This window comes from Hyla sarda, chromosome 7, assembly GCF_029499605.1.
Source record: "Hyla sarda isolate aHylSar1 chromosome 7, aHylSar1.hap1, whole genome shotgun sequence".
Taxonomy (NCBI): domain Eukaryota; kingdom Metazoa; phylum Chordata; class Amphibia; order Anura; family Hylidae; genus Hyla; species Hyla sarda.
Genome location: NC_079195.1, coordinates 116,093,828 through 116,109,071, shown reverse-complemented (window position 1 = coordinate 116,109,071; position 15,244 = coordinate 116,093,828). Strand labels below are relative to the sequence as shown.

General features: G+C 41.6%; 1 protein-coding gene across 3 annotated transcripts in view; it reads right to left on the bottom strand.

Annotated features, from left to right (window-relative positions):
- Positions 1–15,244, bottom strand: part of ADAMTS14 (ADAM metallopeptidase with thrombospondin type 1 motif 14) — a 167,488-nt gene that overhangs the window by 28,701 nt on the left and 123,543 nt on the right. For all 3 annotated transcript variants that reach the window (XM_056530496.1, XM_056530497.1, XM_056530498.1), the window contains exons 12-13: positions 3,502–3,677; positions 2,656–2,789 (exon numbers count right to left, since the gene is read on the bottom strand). In XM_056530496.1, coding sequence (XP_056386471.1) covers positions 2,656–2,789; positions 3,502–3,677 — 310 coding nt within the window. The remainder of the gene's footprint in view (positions 1–2,655; positions 2,790–3,501; positions 3,678–15,244) is intronic.

The following is a 15,244-nucleotide window of genomic DNA, read 5'->3' as shown; positions in this document are numbered from 1 at the left end:
CCTAATATATAAGAAGAATTAATATATGTAATTTAGAAGTTTGTTTGTTGTTTTTACTTGTTCTTGAGCCATGACACCTCTATGTATCTACAATCTGGTGGCTTTTAGTTCAGTAACACAATATCTTTCATTTTTTTCTTTTTTGCTAGTATGACATTTCCTTAGCCATCAATATAAATTTATAGTTCTCAGGACTTTCCCTTGAAATGAGATACACACTTTAACTTGGACTGTGCATTATTTCCTGCAAAGAGAGGTCACATCAGGACACATACATCTATGTTATAGACAAACTCTAGCAAACAGATTCCCCTACTATAAAAAAGTGGTTTGACTTTATGTTTGACCTTAAGTTTTCTTCATTTAGATTCCAACAAAAGATTTTGTATTGGAGTCCACATGAAAGCCGTGCATATTCCACTTCCTGTTGGTTTTTAATCCGCTCCATAGAATACATTGTGAATTACAGCACAGATCTTTTTATTTTTATTTATTTTTTATTTTTTTAAACAAGAATCATATAATATTCACAAAAGTCTTAACATTCTTTATGGACTTAATAGTTAGACTTTAGGTAATTTTACAGAACATATTTATACAGTGGATGACAAAAAATCTGATAAAATACGAAATTGAGGGGCAATATTTCCCAGCTTTTTAAGTGATATTACCATCAACCCCCTCTAGGCTGCCTACAGGTGACTGAGGAGGCAGGTCGAGCATAGCCAAGCAGGCGGTTTTATATGATTTGCGTAACTTCCGTTGACTTTAAGGGTAGCTGAATAAACACTATAGCACTGAGCTACACTTTTTCCATAATTTCTAGCTTGTGGTCTTATGCTATTAAAATGGGCACTGTCAGATTAAAAAAAATGTATATGTTGTACATCTTGGAAAAACATTAACCTTTCTAATATAATTCATAAGAACATTTTTTTTTTTTTTTTTATAGAAAGCATGGTTTATAAAATCATGGCTTATGGAAAAGCACGGGTATGGAAAAAGTCCAGTAAGTGGGTGTGGGCTAGAACTCCTCTATGCTCTCTCCTGTCTGATAGGACAGGAGAGAGCACATAGGAGTCCTATCAGACAGGGGAGAGAGCACAGAGGAGTCCTATCAGACAGGGGAGAGAGCACAGAGGAGTCCTATCAGACAGGGGAGAGAGCACAGAGGAGTCCTATCAGACAGGAGAGAGCACAGAGGAGTCCTATCAGACAGGAGAGAGCACAGAGGAGTCCTATCAGACATTAGAGAGCACAGAGGAGTGCCATCAGACAGGAGAGAGCACAGAGGAGTGCTATCAGACAAGAGAAAGCACAGAGTAGTTCTATCAGACAGGAGAGAGCACAGAGGAGTGCTCTCAGACAGGAGAGAGAACAGAGGGGGGCTATCAGACAGGAGAGAGCACAGAGGAGTCCTATCAGACAGGAGAGAGCACAGAGGAGTCCTATCAGACAGGAGAGAGCACAGAGGAGTCCTATCAGACAGGAGAGAGCACAGAGGAGTATTATCAGACAGGAGAGAGCACAGAGGAGTGCTATCAGACAGGAGAGAGCACAGAGGAGCCCTATCAGACAGGAGAGAGCACAGAGGAGTCCTATAATACAGGAGAGAGCACAGAGGAGTATTATCAGACAGGAGAGAGCACAGAAGAGTATTATCAGACAGGAGAGAGCACAGAGGAGTGCTATCAGACAGGAGAGAGCACAGAGGAGTCCTATCAGACAGGAGAGAGCACAGAGGAGTGCGATCAGACAGGAGAGAGCACAGAGGAGTGCTATCAGACAGGAGAGAGCACAGAGAGTGCTATCAGACCGGAGAGAGCACAGAGGAGTGCTATCAGACAGGAGAGAGCACAGAGGAGTCCTATCAGACAGGAGAGAGCACAGAGGAGTACTAACCCATCCTCACATCCTAGACTTTGTCCATGCCTGTGCTTCAGCTTGGACAAAGCCATGATTTTATAGGCTATGATTTCTATAAAAAGGAATGAAAATTTTCTTATGAAGTATATTAGAAAGGTTAATGTTTGCCAAGATGTACAACATGTAAAATGTTTTTATATCTTACAGTGCCCATTTAAGTAACTTTCATCAGAGTCAATGGAAGTGATGCAACTGTTCTAGGGTTCCTGACCATCTCTGGTAGCTGCAGGCAGGGAGCTAGAGATCCCTTGTTCTAGAGTTAGGTGGGGGTCCCAGAGGTTTGACACATATCATGCGGATATGCCATACCTATTCCAGATGAAATACACCTTTAATGTTCTTACCATCAAGCTGAACTAAGACATTGGTTAGGTTAACAGTTTTAAGTTAGTGAGTTGGAGCAGAATAATCTTCCAACCGGTATACAATGGGCTACCACTTGGTAGATGCACTACTGTTTATAGCAACATACTCTGGCAACTGAAATACTTATAGGGGACACTCTTAGGCAGCTGATCTGTATGGGAAACTCTTGTGGCTTCACTATTTACTGGGGACATCTGCTCTTTTGGTGGTGGCACTCTGTTGTTCAGCTGTGCATACGGCCACCCTTTTGCAGCATTTATGGTGAAGTGTACATACAGATAAATAGGTCTTAATGTAGGCAGAAATAAAAAGTGAAAAAGAAATCTAGGGCATGTGGACATTGATTAACTCATCTGTACTCACCACACAATCTCCTCTGGCGCAAACACTATACGGATCTTTATAGCTACAACGGGTACCATCATGAACCACCTGATTCATAAAAACCACATCTCCCGTTTCCTTAGACTGGCATATAAGCTCACATTTCTGTGCATCTGTGAAAAAGTAAGTTGTATCAATAATAATTATAGCCATAAGAAAATGTCTATATTTGGAGCCCTTTGATACTGTACAACACATACTAAGATGTACAATATTCTAGTAAATCTTAATAGACTTCAGCTAGTTGTAAAATAGTTGCAGAACAGTTCACTAATTTTAAGAATATGTGGGAGAAAAACACACTTTAACACTATACCATGGCTAATCCATAGTGAATAACCTAATATGTCCCCAAATTCTGCTCAAACTCATTAACAATAGTAATTTGTTCAAGAAGATGGTTATAGACAAAAGATTTTTGTTTCCCTAAGATCTGCTTATAGTTTAGTTCAATGAGGACATCCAAATTTGCCCCACACATCCTCCATTAGGGGAAATTGTAATAAGAAACACTGGCTAGACAGGATTAGAACTCATTGGATACTTTTGTTTTATAGGTAGTGACATAAATGGTGTTTAGTTATTATCCTTCCATAGAAACAACACGTCCTTTTACTTGAGCTTATGGGATATTGCTGATTCGGAATACAATTTTCTTATCTCTATAACCCGCTCTATACAGCTAACTTCCTGTCCTTCTCATCAGATATAAACGTAACATTTTCTCCAATTAATTGTGAATTACAAGGAAAATGCAGGAATGTAAAAAGCAAAATAAAGACATGTAGCAAGCCTCTAAATGTAAGTTTGAAGGTTTTTTTTTACCATCATGATGTTCATAAGTAAGCCAAGTGTGCTTGGTATTTTGGTGGGTGTAGTAGGAGTTTCGCTGTGAGCACTGCTGAGCTCGGAAATCCTCAAATGGTCCTCGACATTCCTCAGTGTTGCACATCTGATATTCATAGGTGGCACCAAGGCAGTCACGACCTCCATATGCTGGTCTGTTCAACATAATTTATAAGATACATTTTTACCAATTGCAGTTATAATGGTTATAATGGTTATTGACATAGCAGAAGATTGAGGGAGTAGTATGGCGACACTCCATATCAGAGGACTGTTTGATTTTTAATTTTAGTTTATTTTACTATACTTAAAAAGGCTCTGAAATCTGGTAATGATACTACTGTGCATGGTATTTATAATGTAATAATGTATGTTGTCACATACCATGGATCTTTTCTTATGACTATGAGGCCCAACATTGGGTCTTTCCCATAAACAGTCCAAGAGGTTGAAAATGAACATCCATGCACATTTAGTATATAGTATCAAAAACTGTATATGTTACTTTATATGCTGTTTTGTTATTTTTTACACATAGTACAACATATATACTTTGAAACTAAATAGGTTGTGCCATAATGTAAATGTATCATTTGGCCACTAAATAGGTGATAAATGTCTGGGCCCCCACTGATCACTGGAATGGCCATCAGTAGCCAATCCAGGCAAATAGTATTAAATAGCATTCAAGTCTAAAGCACTGGAGGATACTGTGTACATTTCCCTGGTGGTATAGGGCAGGGGTTATTGTCTGTATTTCTGGTTGTCTTTAGCAGTAAATGTGTTGCATCCCGGGTGATCCAGGGAAGGGAAAGGGTTAATTCCAATATTTATGGTGGTCATGTCAGAATCCCTGCGGGTCTAATGAAGTAATGCAGTTTCTATAAGGATCTTTCTTGGTTTGGGGCAGTGTTGGGGTAAAAATCAGTATACCTAATGATCAAGTACAGTCAGGTCATTACATGGTGATCTAGGGCAGTAAAGGGGTTAATATCAGACTCCCTTGTGGTCTTTGGAAGTAAATAAGTTAATGTAGATTCCTGACTAGAGTAGTCAAAAGCTTAGTTTTAATTTGGAGGCCGGTTAAGGGTGCATTCTTTGTTCACGTGGTTACTCAACTCTTCTGCCTCCAATGTTTTACTGGTTGTAAGTTCTGTGTACCTGTGTACCTGTAACTGTATGGTTGCGCAGTACTATGATTGAGCAGAGCGATTAAGGAGTGATCCGTTTGATCATTAAAGAGTGCCTGTCATGATCTTGATACATTTTTATCCCCCTATTATAATAAACACCACCTACCTTTATTTTTATTAGTTTTTAAATTTTCTACCTTGATATTGTGCTGTATATTCTGCTCAGTCTCAGTCAGCTGTATAGACTGGGAAGGGGTGTTATCCAGCAGGTGTGACATCATATGAGGCCCTGCAAGGGACAACTTCCTCTCTTACTCTGCTCTGAACACACAGCCTAGAGCAGTTTAGTGTGTGATGAGCTGTGATTGGCTGAGAGAGCACTCCCTCCTTAGCTCTGAACCCTAACTGAACTCTACAGTTCTGAAAAAAGGGAGCAGAAATATCCAGCACAATGTTTGGCATAATATATTGCACTATGCACTGAATGCATCATGGCCCTACAGCAGTGTTTCCCCCATCTGGGTGCCCCCAGCTGTTACAAAACTGAAAATCCCTGCCTTTGGCTCTCCAGGCTTGCTGGGAGTTGTAGTTTTGCAACAGCTGGAGGCACCCAGGTTGGGAAACCCTGCTCTACAGTCTAGCTCAGCTCCAAGGGAAAGGGAGCTGAAATATTTAGCGCTATACACTCTATACACCGTGCTGATCTGAGGCCCCGCCTTCACTTTAAACTTTGCTAGGCTGCTGCAGGAGACAATCTTCTAGTAGATTAATTTAACACATTAAGTTACAAAATGTTATTAAGAAATATATTAGTAAAGTCATTCAAATAGGCTAGTCTATACTATATCACATTTCATTGATGGTGACAGGTACTATTTAAGGGGGAAATTTGAATCAGTGTGATGAGGGCGGCCTGCAGTCTTTCCTTGCTTATGGGTCTGCAACCCAATATAGCTACACTATAGAGTGAGAGACTGTTTACTGAGTTATTCTATAAACTTAATATAACTCTTTTTTTCCCCCTATAAAGTACATGTATCATTATCTAGGTGATAGTTTTATATAAAGCAGCAAAAGGAAATGTGTAACTGGGTCTTGTGTTGTCAACAAAAGTTTTAGTGATCTTACAGACTAGAGCTACAGTAATTGTCAGCAACACTTGTTATATATAGATGTGTATTAATTGCTCTATATTTGGTGAGTCTGTTGTTGTATAGTTCAGTACCCATCATCACCTTTAAAATTAATTGTACCCTAAAGTTTAATTTGTTAAACTACAATGGAAAGAAGGGCAAGTAATGTAGATAAAAACTATTGCACACATTACATTACAATTCCTGCACATTCACTAGTGGCTTATACAGATTAAAGATAAGATATATATACCATTAATGTTGCTCGCGAATATTCGCAATGTGAATTTTATTCGCAAATATCGCATATTCGCGAATTTGCGAATATTCGCGAATATAGCACTATATATTCGTAATTACGAATATTTGTATTTTATTTTATTTTTTCACAGTACACATTACAGTGATCACCCCTCTCTGCTTCCAGCTTGTGTGGTGTAAGAAGGCTCTAATACTACTGCGTGAGACTGGCGTGCGAATTTTCGCATGTGCGAAAATTAACATATGTTAATTTTCACATAAGCGAATTTTCGCATATGAAGAATGAAAACGCGAATATTACGAATATGCGAATTTTGCGAATATATGATGAATATTCGTCCATATATTCGTGAAATATTGCGAATTCCAATATGGCCTATGCCGCTCGACACTATATACCATTACCTGTGTATATAATATATATTACCTATGAGCGTAATTATGTTCTGAGCCCAATGGTCTTAAGATAGGAATTGCTAGATCTTGTGATGATATATGGCAGAATAAATGAGAGGGGTTACAAGAAATAAGAAGGAATAACATCTGAGAAAGTAGAAGCCGTTAAAACAGGGAATGGTTTGAGCAATATTAACATTTGCCTTCAATAAATCCCAACTTCTGAAAATATATTGTTTTGCTAAATGCATTATGCCAAGTCTGTATTTATGTAATCAAAAAATACGGTGGAGAAAGAACAAAAAGAGCATACAGATGTGGCTTTACTGAGAAGAAAGAACTACCAGAAGTATAACATATGTTTACATTTCGCCGAACTGGAATTTGAAAGATTACTCACAAGAGTTAGGCGCACAAGCTTGGGATCTGATCCCCCAGATTGTACATAGAGGCCTGTCTGCCATTGATAACATGTAAGCACCTGCTGAGTTCTTCAGTTTCATAAATGAAATATTATAATAATTTCTCAAGTCAATGGATAGTCTGGAAGTCTTCTCAGAATGGCATAGCAATGATTCGTTTATATGTTTTACAGATGCCCTTGGAATGATTCTGGAATGCCTTAAAGAAATACACAGCTCAAAACTTGCCATGTAGAAATAATCATACTCTATACTTAATAAAACTATGGCATTCATTTGTTTCAAAAACTTTTTCAAATTAAATAAAAGAGTATTTGGAATGTTGACATAAATTACATTTAAAAGTTGTTTTTTTGAAAATGCCCCCCAAAAGCTGAAAATAGTTTCTTAAGAAAATTATAAGAAACTAGAAAATCGAATGAAAGCAAACTATTGTGTGCAAGAACAACCTCCACACCACTATAGGGGACACAACTGTTCATAATCTGTAAGGTAGTTATATAAATATATATTACCATCATATGCTTGGACAATTACATGAGTCACCGAGTGGTAGTGTAAGAAAATTGTAATTGTGGCAATAAGCACACTGTAGGCCCTCCAGGAACATATAGAAGAATACGATTATTACATATTTTTTTTAAGTCAATGGGTAGCAAAATATGCAGCTAATTTTGCTACCCATTGACTTCAATGGATTGAAAAATAGGCAGCGACATACGCAGTGACCCTAGCCTAAATGTTTTTTTACTTATTTTCTAATGGAATGGCAGACGCATGTGGGTAGTACAAAAATTTACCACTATCAAGAAACAAAAATAAAAAATAAAAAAACGTGAAAATGATTTTCCTGTATTACAGCAATGAAAATTTTTAGGAAACCACAAAAAAACATGGAACAAAAGTCATGCTTTACTTTTGATTACAACTGGGGTTTCCAGGAAAATGCAACAAATACCTAGAAAAAACAACCCTAAGGCTATGTGTATTTCTAGACATATTTTATTATAATAAATGTGTCTGTACAATCACAGAAAATTTGCATCCGTGTTTTCAAAATGAATGTGCTCTATGTAAGTCTATGGGGAAATGGTTGTGCACACATTATATATAAAAAACAGTCTGTACAATTCTGCAGCAGTGTACAGAGATTGTCATTAGTCGCATCAATTCCTGCCTCCGGTCGGATTCTCAATCTACTTTTCCTATCTCAGACACGAAAACGCTAAAGAGCCTTTTTACATGGGGTGATTATAATACGAAGGGCTGATAATACGAAGGGCAGTGTAAAAACCCCAGTGAGCAACCAACGAAAGAGCAATCGGCCTTTTGTCAGCTGATCATTAGGAATTATATGGTCCAAAAAACCATTACAGGTTGAATGCAGATCTCCTTGTGTAAATAGGGCATATACAGCCAACAATGACATTTCTGTATTTTGTATTCATTGCTGATGTTTTAGGAGATTTATGTATTGTGTAGCAAGAGAAACAATTATAACATATGACATATGTAACAATACTTTTTTTTATTGTGATAAACGTGTTTACTGGTGTAAAAGTGGCCTTAAAAACATACCTTAGACGATGGTCTGGTGGCAGGATATCTTCTTAAAATTCCTGAAAACTTCATAGCCTGACTTGCCCCGAGGCTAATATGATCAGGAGACTTGTTTGCTGGAATTCCCATAGACTTTAAAAAATATATCCTGCTGCCAGACCATTGTTGGAGGTACACTATAAAGAGGGCCTGTGACCTACCTAAGGAAAAAAATTTGACTTAACTATCACCATTAAAGGGGTACCCCGGTGGAAAACTATTTTTTATAAATCAACTGGTGCCAGAAAGTTAAACAGATTTGTAAATTACTTCTACTTATCAGTTGCTGTATTCTCCACAGGAATTTATTTTCTTTTTTAATTTCTTTTCTGTCTAACCACATTGCTCTCTGCTGACACCTCTGTTCATGTCAGGAACTGTCCATTGGAGAAAATCCCCATAGCAAACCTCTGCTGCTCCGGACAGTTCCTGATATGGACAAACAGCCAATTATTATTTTTAAGTTTTCATTTTTTTCCCTCCTCTCCTTTTAAGAGCCAAAACTTTTTTTTCCATCCACAGAACCATGTGTAAGCTTTTTTTTTGTGAGACCAATTGTACTTAATGTCACCATTCATGTTGCAAATATTATTTGTGTTGGGGGTGATGCAATTGCCCAACTATTAGAAGGTTTCTTTTTTACACAGTGCACCTAACGGTAAAGATGCCTTGTTATCTTAATTCATTAGGTGAATATGACTACAAAAAATACCCAATTGATATACATTTTGTTTTAGTTTGCAACTTTACATTTTTTTAAAGGAGAAAATAAAATACCAAAATGGTAAAGGACCCTAATAGACATTTAGGTGTGACTGTATAGTCTAAAGAAATAAGAAAAGAAGCATTCCTGCTGCTTTTGGTAACAGGACTGGAGCGGCACCAACAATCGTGGAGAGAAAAAGTCAGCTTAATAAAAAAAAGGAGCAAAAAAGAAAAAAGGAAGCACATGTAAAAATGTAGAGGGCTGAGAGGTACCTCGGATATCAGAGTAGGCCACATTCCCTGTGTTTTGGGTAATCTAGAGTATCTGGGGGCTTTAAGATTACCCAGATACAGGCGAGGGGAATATTGAGTATTGGGAGAATGGGTAAATTCCACCCTAGGGAACTTGATGAAACTTTCTAATCACTTTTTATTCATTCTTTTCTAATTTATGATGTTACAAAAAATCATAAATTTTGGTGTTAGTTTTTTTAAAGTTTGTGCTGTTGATACGCAGGAACGTAAACATGTCATTTTAGTAGTATGGACATTTCTGCATTCAGTAAGACATCACATTTTATATTTGTAGAATGGAAAAGGGGTGATTTAAAATTTTAGTGGGGAGGGAGTATATATATATATATATATATATATATATATATATATATATTTTTTTTTTTTTTTTTCTTCTTATTTTAAACATTTTCAGTTCCCCAGTTTCCATTGGGGACTATTGTAAGGAGTAATTTGCTTTCACTGTACAATTCTATGCCATAGCTTAGCATTTTAGCTATAGCATAGATATTAGCTGTCTACTAGTACAGTCTGCTTGAGGAAGACTGTATCAGAAGAGTGGTAATCAGAGGCACAGAGGTAAGGAGAAGCCCTCTGGCCACCATTTTAATTAATCATGACCCTTGTAAAGAGAGACCTGAACCCAACGGCAACTCTCACTAAAGCCTTTAGATGCCGTGATTGGCATTGATGATGGCAACTAAAGGATTAATGGCATACATTGGCATAATCACCGAAAGTGTTGGCTGCTTCATAGTTTCCACTGTATAATGTAAATCTACGCCATTTTGCTCTAAGGTGCACATCACTATGACATACATTTACTTCATGGGGCAGGAGGGAGTTAGGGGGAAAGTGTTCCAGAAATGTCACTTTTATGTTGAAGTCTTGGGCCCAAAAAAAAAAAAAAATTATAATAATAATAAATTTCCCCTTTTTCTGTATTTGATACTAGAGATGAGCGAATCGAAGCTGACGAACCCGAATTCGTTACAAATTTCATGAAAAATTCGATTCGCAACGAATGCGAATATCGCCGCAATTCAATTGCTCAAATTGCTTAATTAAACTCCAATTTACAGTGTTCCAGGCTAAAGGAGACCTAAAATGGCGGATCCACATTTTTTAGTACATGGGGCAGGGGATTATGGGAGGGCGGGAAACTGGCGCGGGAATGAAGGTAGGCGGGATGACCCTGAAACACATGTGAGAAGCAGCCTATCAGTGTTCACTGACCCCTGTGATGTCACAGCCCCTATATAATCGGCGACCATCTTGCTTCTCTTCATTTCATCCATGCACTCAGAGATAGAGAGGACAGGTGTGTGTGAATAGCTTATACCACAGCGTACCGCTGCAACTGCTAGTCACATCAGCATTGGGGAAAGAAAGTAGTGCAGAGTGCTTTGGTGTTCTCACTGAGAAGGATCTTTGATCTCTAAACCTCCTATTCACGTTATTGAGCATTGCAGCAGAGAGGGGCAGATAGCTGTCAGCTGCCTCATATAGATCAAAAAGCTGCCTGAACTTTATGAACCATCTTATTGCCTCATTTTTCAGCGCAATTCAGTGTTTTTTTTGCTCCTCAGATCATCTGCTGCTCAGAATTGTGTGACAAAGTGCAATTTAGGGTTTAATCCCTGTTTTTTTTTTTTTTTTTTTGTGGTGCTGCACTGTTGGGTCCTGCTGCTGTTCACAAATAAGTTATTTTTCAGCAGACTGTAGTGCATTTGTCTGCCCTCATACGTAATAGTATCACCTGCTGGTGTTTTTAAAAAATGCAGATTTTATTCTGCGTATAGTTGTGCATATTACTGCCCTCATCAGTGCATAACTGTTACGCCGAGCGCTCCGGGTCCCCGCTCCTCCCCGGAGCGCTCGCAACATCCTCGCTACTGCAGCGCCCCGGTCAGATCTACTGATCGGGTGCGCTGCGATACCGCCCCCAGCCGGGATGCGATTCGCGATGCGGGTGGCGCCCGCTCGCGATGCGCACCCCGGCTCCCGTACCTGACTCGCTCTCCGTCGGTCCTGTCCCGGCGCGCGCGGCCCCGCTCCCTAGGGCGCGCGCGCGCCGGGTCTCTGCGATTTAAAGGGCCACTGCGCCACTGATTGGCGCAGTTGGTCTAATTAGTGTGTTCACCTGTGCACTCCCTATGTATGCCTCGCTTCCCCTGCACTCCCTCGCCGGATCTTGTTGCCATTGTGCCAGTGAAAGGGTTTCCTTGTGTGTTCCTAGCCTGTGTTCCAGACCTCCTGCCGTTGCCCCTGACTACGATCCTTGCTGCCTGCCCCGACCTTCTGCTACGTCCGACATTGCTCTTGTCTACTCCCTTGTACCGCGCCTATCTTCAGCAGTCAGAGAGGTTGAGCCGTTGCTAGTGGATACGACCTGGTTACTACCGCCGCTGCAAGACCATCCCGCTTTGCGGCGGGCTCTGGTGAATACCAGTAGTAACTTAGAACCGGTCCACTAGCACGGTCCACGCCAATCCCTCTCTGGCACAGAGGATCCACCTCCTGCCAGCCGAATCATGACAATAACGCATACGTACATCCAAGTATTGTACCATTTTGTACCTGTTAATCTGTCAGGGGCCTACATACTGTGAAATTCCAAACAATAGTATTCACCAGCTGGTGTTTTACAAAAATACAGATTTTTTTTCTGCGTATAGTTGCACATATTTCTGCCCTCATCAGTGCATACTGCATACGTACATCCAAGTATTGTACCATTTTGTACCTGTTAATCTGTCAAGGGCCTACATACTGTTAAAGTCCAAACAATAGTACTCACCGGCTGGTGTTTTACAAAAATACAGATTTTTTTCTGCGTATAGTTGCACATATTTCAGCCCTCATCAGTGCATATCGCATACGTACATCCAAGTATTGTACCATTTTGTATCTGTTAATCTGTCAAGGGCCTACATACTGTGAAAGTCCAAACAATAGTACTCACCGGCTGGTGTTTTACAAACAAACAGATTTTTTTCTGCGTATTGTTGCGCATATTTCTGCACTCATCAGTGTATACCGCATACGTACATCTAATTAGTGTACCATTTTGTACCTGTTAATCTGTCAAGTGCCTGCATACTGTGAAAGGACAGCCATAAGTAATCACCTGCTGCTGTTCTAGACAAATACTGTTTAAAGAGTAGTGTAGCGTATTGTAATACCCTCATATACGCACTAACTATGTCAGGCAGAGAAGTGCCAGGACGTGCACAGAGGAGTGGCAGAGGCCTAAATACTTCAGGCAGAGTTGGCAGCAGACTAGGGGCGAGTGGCAGCAGGAGTCGCGGCGAGAGGCCTTAGCTCCCGTTATCAGCCAGTGGTCGCGTCTCGACCAGCAACCCATCCGCCGTCGTCGATTGGTTAACACGCTCATCCACTTCATCACAAGTGACATCTGACAACCCCAGTCAACAGTCGGTGGGTTCCTCAGACACAACCCTCAGTTGGCATGGCCCGGGAGCAGTCCCTGTTCTCCCATGGCCTTTGTCCTATGCTGTTCCTTCTTCTAGAGAAGTATCTTATGCTATGGGTTCAGCTCCACTATTCACTGAGGACGATCTAATAGAGGACAGTCAGCAGCTACTGCCCACCCAAGAAGGGGAGGCGACATGCACCGCTTGCTCCGCTACGCGGCCAAGTAGTGATGCGGAGAGTGACGTGGGAGGCGGTGTTGCCAGGGTTCAGAGTCCTGAAGCAGACACTGTTGGAGAACCTGAGGAGGACATCAGTGACGTGCAGACAACTGTTGATGATGATGAAGCCGATCGCAATTGGGAGCCGGGTGCAGAAGGGGCTTCATCATCATCAGGAGAAGAGAGTTGCAGGTTGCCCTCGAGGCAGCAGCTGAGCCAGCAAGGTGGTAGCACAGTTGGCAGTCAGCATGGTGACAGGAGTGGAAATTCTGGAGCCAAACGTACCAGGGGGAGACCACCTGCTTCGCAGCAGCCTACCTTTCCAAGAGGTAGTGGAACAGGAGTTCCTGGAGACAGCGCCAGTAGCAGTCAATTAGTGCGGACTGTAGGTGGGAAAATCAGCTACTCAGCAGTGTGGCAGTTTTTAATCAGGCATCTGGAGGAGGTTCACGTAGCCACATGCAAGATATGTCGGCAGACGGTGAAGCGTGGCCAGGGTCCCAATGTCGGCACCACGGCCCTGCGGCAACACATGCTTCGCCGCCATAAAGCGGCCTGGGAGAACCGTGGCTCCGATGTAGTGGTCCAGCCTGCTGCATCACCCAGTGGACCATCCGCTCCCTCCTTCTTCCTGCCAAGGCTCCAGCACCTCAGCCGAAGGGAGCTGTGTGTTAAACCCTCCTTCTGTTGCTCCAGATGATCCTGCTTCTTCTGCTTTTAGTCAGTCATTCCACCAACAATCCATCGGCAAAGCCATGTCCAAGAGACAACAGTATGCGCCCACTCATCCAATGGCGCAGAAGTGTAATGTGCTCCTGTCCAAGTTGCTGGTGCTGCAGTCCCTCCCTTTTCAAGTGGTAAAATCTGCACCTTTCAGAGAATTGATGGCTTGTGCCGAGCCGAGGTGGAGAGTCCCAAGCCGTCATTTCTTTGTACAAGAGAAGGTGGGCCAGTCCTTGAGCCTTTCAGTGTGTTCAAAAGTGCACGGCAGCACCGACATGTGGAGCTGTAACTACGGGCAGGGACAATACTTGTCTTTTATGGCCCACTGGGTAAATGTGGTTCCTGCAGAGCCACAACAGCAACTTGGACAGGTCACACCGCTTCCTCCTCTACGCTCTCGCTCTCAGGCAGTTGGTCCTGTGTCAGTGTGCGACTCTGCCTCCTCATCCTTCACAGTGTCCTCGGCCTCCAATGCGCATAGAAATCTCGGTTGCCCTTCATCGTACCATGTGTGTAGGGCACAGCGGTGTCAAGCTGTTCTTAACATGGTTTGCCTTGGCGAACAAAGTCACACAGGGAAAGAACTGCTAAAATTCATTCTTAAAGAAATCCGAGTATGGCTTACTCCACAAAATCTGGAAATGGGAACCATGGTGACCGACAACGGGAAGAACATCGTGTCCGCGCTGCGACAAGGAAGTGTGAAACATGCTCTCTGCATGGCAAACGTGTTGAATCTGGTTGTCAAGCACTTCCTCAAGTCTTCACCCCATTTGCAAAACATACTGAAAATGGCAAGGAAACTGTGCATGCACTTCAGCCACTCGTACACCACCAAGCACACCTTCCTTGAGCTGCAGCATCAGAACGGTATCCCACAACATAGTCTTATTTGTGACGTTGCCACACGTTGGAATTCCACCCTCCATATGTTGGACAGACTATACAAACAAAGAAAAGCCATCACCGATTTCTTGATGATCCAAGCAGATAGGAGTACTCCCCTGTGTAACTTCAATGTGAACCAGTGGCAGCTCATACGTGACACCTGCCGTTTGCTGAGGCCCTTTGAGGAAGCCACATTATTTGTAAGTCGCCTGGATTACGGCATCAACGACGTAATTCCACTCCTACATTTCCTGCAACAAATGATTGAAACGATGGCTGGTCACAGCAATGGAGACGCTGCGTCTACATCTCAAGGCTACATGAGCCCTGTGAGGGGTGAACTGGAGGAGGATGATGAGGGGCAGAGTGGAGCACAGTTTAGGTTGGATGAGATGGCCGGTGTTTCTAGTCATCGGACAGGAGAGGAGGAGCAGGAGCTGGAGGGTTATGAGGAAGGCAAGACAGACAACCCAGACACACCGTGGCAGTATGCAGTGGAGATGGAGGCAGGT